The sequence below is a fragment of the Dermacentor andersoni genome, chromosome 1, assembly GCF_023375885.2.
Source record: "Dermacentor andersoni chromosome 1, qqDerAnde1_hic_scaffold, whole genome shotgun sequence".
Lineage (NCBI taxonomy): Eukaryota > Metazoa > Arthropoda > Arachnida > Ixodida > Ixodidae > Dermacentor > Dermacentor andersoni.
In genome coordinates this window covers 77,543,207-77,547,638 of record NC_092814.1, presented here as the reverse complement: position 1 = coordinate 77,547,638, position 4,432 = coordinate 77,543,207, and the positions used below count along the sequence as shown (strand labels likewise).

The 4,432-nt window shown below is 54.0% G+C and overlaps 1 protein-coding gene across 1 annotated transcript; it reads left to right on the top strand.

Annotated features, from left to right (window-relative positions):
- Positions 1-679: 679 nt before the first annotated feature.
- LOC126544061 (zinc finger protein SNAI2-like) lies at positions 680-4,217 on the top strand. Its single transcript, XM_050191265.3, has 2 exons — positions 680-1,119; positions 1,962-4,217. The coding sequence occupies exons 1-2, from the start codon at positions 927-929 to the stop codon at positions 2,834-2,836; spliced, it is 1,068 nt and encodes a 355-aa protein (XP_050047222.1). The 5' UTR covers positions 680-926; the 3' UTR covers positions 2,837-4,217.
- Positions 4,218-4,432: the final 215 nt, after the last annotated feature.

The following is a 4,432-nucleotide window of genomic DNA, read 5'->3' as shown; positions in this document are numbered from 1 at the left end:
TCAACGGGATCAGGCGGCCGTGTGTGGTGGATGATAAGAATAGCATAGAATAAGGCATAAGGCATCGCTACAAAATAGCGGCCCTGGCCTCAACTGCACGCGGTGTCAGCCCCTGGTAATTGTGAACATCGTTTTAAACCGTGGTAGCGTGCAGCCGGTGCGTCCGTTGTTTCCTTTCGCAAACGAAAGCGTTGAGATCGCGTTCTGGAAGGTTGATGTACTCCGCAGCCCTTGCCGAGCGAGAGGGAGGAGCACGCTCTCTCCCAGAGTGTCCCCACGGCGGGCGCGTGCCGCGCATGTCGGGGCTGCCCCTCTGGCCGGCCAGCGCTGTGCGTGCCGCGGAGGCGTCGCGTATCATTAACGATCTCTCAGATGCGCCGACGCGCTACGAACGGCATGAAAGGCGCTCTGCAGGGAAGCGACAGAGTGGCTCCATCTCGAACACGAGCCCCAAGAACGAGCCGCTGGAGCGGCCAATAAGCTCGGGACGTTCGCTAATCGTGCCTTAGCGCAAGCCAACTGCACAGCGTCATTGGTCGATCCAGCGCGCTTCCCATTGGCGGTTGGCCCGGCGGCAGGGAGCGGGGGGAAGGGGAGCGACGGAAGCGCTTTTATTTATAAAGCTTCGCGCTCTTGCGTCGGTCTTGCTTTGCTTTTGCGTATATGGGGAGCGGTTTGGCAGGGCCGGTGGGTGAGGGCGACGGCGGAAAGAAAGAGAGGGGCACCACTTCCTTCACCTGCCCCTCGGGGACCTTCAAAGAGCACTGCCAGTGGCGCTTGCGGCCAGACTCGCTTGCGCGCTTCGTGCCGGAAGGTTCGCCTCGTCGCTCGTTGCGGTCTTCATGACGACACGGTGGCCGCTGCTGTAGACGACGCACGCTGCCAGACTCGGATTACCTGTCTTCACCGCGCTCAAAACTAACAAGATGCCGCGTTCGTTCCTCATCAAGAAGCACGTCAACGCGGGAGCTACGGCCGTGTCGCGGCCTGTAGCCGTTGTCAAGAGGCCCTGGCTGGACGAGATTTCGCACGAAGCTGAGGATCTCAGCACGTCGCCCCCGCCAATAGTGCGGGTGCCTATGGCGTTGTCACCGGCGCTCTCCGATGGCTGCGTACCAGGTAGGGAAAATTTACCTCACTGATTCTACGTACGCTCATTGCTATTCGACTTTGCGTTTCAAAACCTCATAGTGTGTGTAGAACCGGAAGGCCTTCGTTAAGTTGTGCGTTCTGGCCACGCATGAACTCAGCGTCGGTCTCTTCCTAAAGATTAAGGCTAGTGGTAACACCGGCGTTGCTTTTAGTACTGAAGCAGGGCATGGTATTTTTGCTCACTATCCTGGAAAAAATGTTACGCGGCGGGGTTTGCCGACTGTGACTGACAAATCACAGACGGTAGCTGCGCCGCAAGACATCAAAGGGTAGAAGAGAAGCATGCGCCCTGATAAGTGGTCGGGACATTTCTAGTTGTCTATAAATCACAGCAGTGTTTGCACACCATGGTTGAGCCGCGCGTTGGATAAGCAGGTGTCCGATAACAGGGCCTGCGAACCACACCGCAAAGACAACTGTCGGTTGCGGAGTTGTTTGATAAGCTGCCGTCGTCAACAGGCTTGCACCTGGTTTTTAACGGTTGGTCGGTTATCGATGAAAAGCCACGTGCGACTATCGTGGTTCTGTCACTATGTGTGACAAGTGAGATATCCTACTGTCAAACACGCTAATGCAAACACTGGATCCCAGAAGCCGAGTATTGCTTCCAGCTGCCAAAACTGAGATAAACGGTTATGCATGCTTCAAACTGATTGACGCGACAATTTTTAGAAGCGCAGCCTTCCTATGTATACATTCTTATGCTTCTCTGGAGAGCGCCGCATCTGCCTTTAAGGGCCGATGCGACACTGCCAGATGAGGCCAGTAAGGACTGTGCATGAGCTGATGAGAATTCGATCTCCTTCCAGATATCGCGCGGCCATTCGACCTCAGCCTGAAGGCGAGAAAATCGAGCGTGAGGTCCGAGTACCCTTCCATTCACCGGCCCGTGGCCCTGACACCGCCACCGGGAGTGGCCCTCATCGCCCCCAAGGGTGACCGGACCATGGACTGGCCGCACCAGCCTGCGTACCTGGCGCACAGCTACATGCCGCTCACGCTCTACCCTGTGGCAGCCGCGAGCGACTACTACGCGCCCATGGTTCCTCCACCTCTAGTGGCTGGCCACCCGCTGACGCCACGCGATCTGGCCAAGCAGAGCCCACCCCAGCGAGACGCCGTGGTTCCCTCGTGGTCGTCTGGCGTCTCCTCTTCTTCTTCGGACGAAAAGGAGTCGCGTGGCTCGCCAGCGCCCCCTGAGCGGCCCCGGAGGCGGCCCGAGAACGCGCCACGCTACCCCTGCACTGGCTGCAACCGCAGCTACTCCACCTACAGCGGCCTGTCCAAGCACCGGCAGTTCCATTGCTCCGCCACCACGAGCAAGTCCTTCTCGTGCAAATACTGCGAGAAGGACTACTCGTCGCTGGGCGCGCTCAAGATGCACATCCGCACGCACACGCTTCCCTGCAAGTGCAAGCTGTGCGGCAAAGCCTTCTCGCGACCCTGGCTTCTCCAAGGCCACATAAGGACGCACACCGGAGAGAAGCCGTTCGCCTGCCCACACTGCAGCCGAGCCTTCGCCGACCGCTCAAACCTCCGCGCCCACTTGCAGACGCATTCGGACATTAAGAAGTACAGCTGCAAGTCATGCAGCCGTACTTTCTCGCGCATGTCCTTGTTGCTCAAGCACGAAGACGGTGGCTGCCCCGCCGCGGCGCTCAACCGCAGTCAGCCTAAGCCCTAGGTGCGCTCCGTTGGGGCATTATTTATGACATGTACAGACTCTAGTCGCGTCCTGTTCGCAGGCCTTGGACAGTAGAAACGGCCCGGCAAGTTCCATGTCGCGGGTCGTCTCGTATTTATTTGAACACATTCTTTCCTTCGCTACGATTCTCGATTCCTTGTTCTCTTGCAAAGGGCAAGAGTAACTGCCATTCATTGCCAAAGATTGTTACCATCAGAACAGCTCGTCAGCTAGTATGCATTGTCCACTAAGGAAGCAATTAGGCAAACCTGTTCGCAGATATCAATACTTAAGGACTTAAGGCGTGCCCTGTCAACATCAACGAAGCCTCTTCGCAGTTTCACTCAGGCCTGGCAAATACCGATGAGGATCGATTCCGCATGCATGAGTTCCCCAAAGGAGGCGCAGTACTTTTTGTCCGTCCCTTTAGTCAATTGAGCGCACATCTGCCAGCGCTGTAACTCAATGCCTGTTGGCGGCTGTACAGTTGAATTCACAAAGCTTTTCGTTCGTAAGAACGGCTTATCATTATTCCACTAATATGATCGCTCTCATGATTCGCCGGTGCCTGTTCTAAGGACAGATCCTGCGTACGAACTGCTTTGTGGATACGGACCCAGGGGCCGAATTCACGTAGCTTTTCGTTCGTAACAAATGTTATTGGCTGGCCGCCTACGCTAATATGTTCGCTGCTAAGTTCGGCCAGCGGCTGTTCTTTAGGGCAAATCTAGCGTACGAACCGCTTTGTGAATACAGGCCCAGGTGTTTGCGGACGAAGCCTTGAGCGCTGCGGGTAAACTGTACGGGCTTTGTGGTGTCTCAAAGTGCCATGTTTTTTTTTTCTTCTTTCTTTTTCTTGTACCTGGTAAGGAACGAGCGTAGGAGGGGTACATTCAGGCATTTGCTGTTTATAGGTGCATGAGAGGTCCAGTTCTCAGCCTGTGTCTCACATGTCTCAAACTGAGCATGCAGCAGCTTTAGCACCGATCATCTTTTTTTCTTTTCTCAGTGAAAGTAAGAGCTCACTTCAAACTGTACATACAATATGCTCACCCATATTTTGTCATCCGGTTAGGACTAGTCATGAATTTCGTTTTCCAATTCTGAAACGTAAACAACACACGATATCTTTCCTCCCGAAAGGGAATCAGCCTTCTCATTATCATATGCCTGTGGCGGAGCACTGTTGCCATTTCCATTGTACCGTGCACCGTCACGACAGTTGCCATTTCTAGTTATGACTGTTGACACAGCACCCACAGTGACTTCCATATGTATGTGTTTGTTACACAGATTTGTTGATTGACCTTGAAAAAAAGAAATGTCATGTTCATATTGCCATACAGCTTAGAAAGCAATAAACTACTTTTTAACTTTACAATACGGTTTACATGTACTTTCATTGTCATTTATTTCGTTTAGTAGACCACATAAGGGTGAGGCAATCGCCTTCGCATTACTTCTGACCGGCGGGCTTGAGGAACTACGGCCGCGCAAGAACGGGGATAAAAGAATACACGCCCAGACACGCTGTACAAAGCACCGTGCGTGTCTACTCCTGTCGTTTTTTTGTCCCTGTTCTTGTGTGCACTTTCC

Excerpts from the sequence above, each read along its gene's own strand:
- LOC126544061 (XM_050191265.3), top strand. The coding sequence starts at position 927 with ATGCCGCGTTCGTTCCTCATCAAGAAGCACGTCAACGCGGGAGCTACG. Across the intron at positions 1,120-1,961 it reads CTCCGATGGCTGCGTACCAG|ATATCGCGCGGCCATTCGAC; the intron begins GTAGGGAAAATT and ends ATCTCCTTCCAG.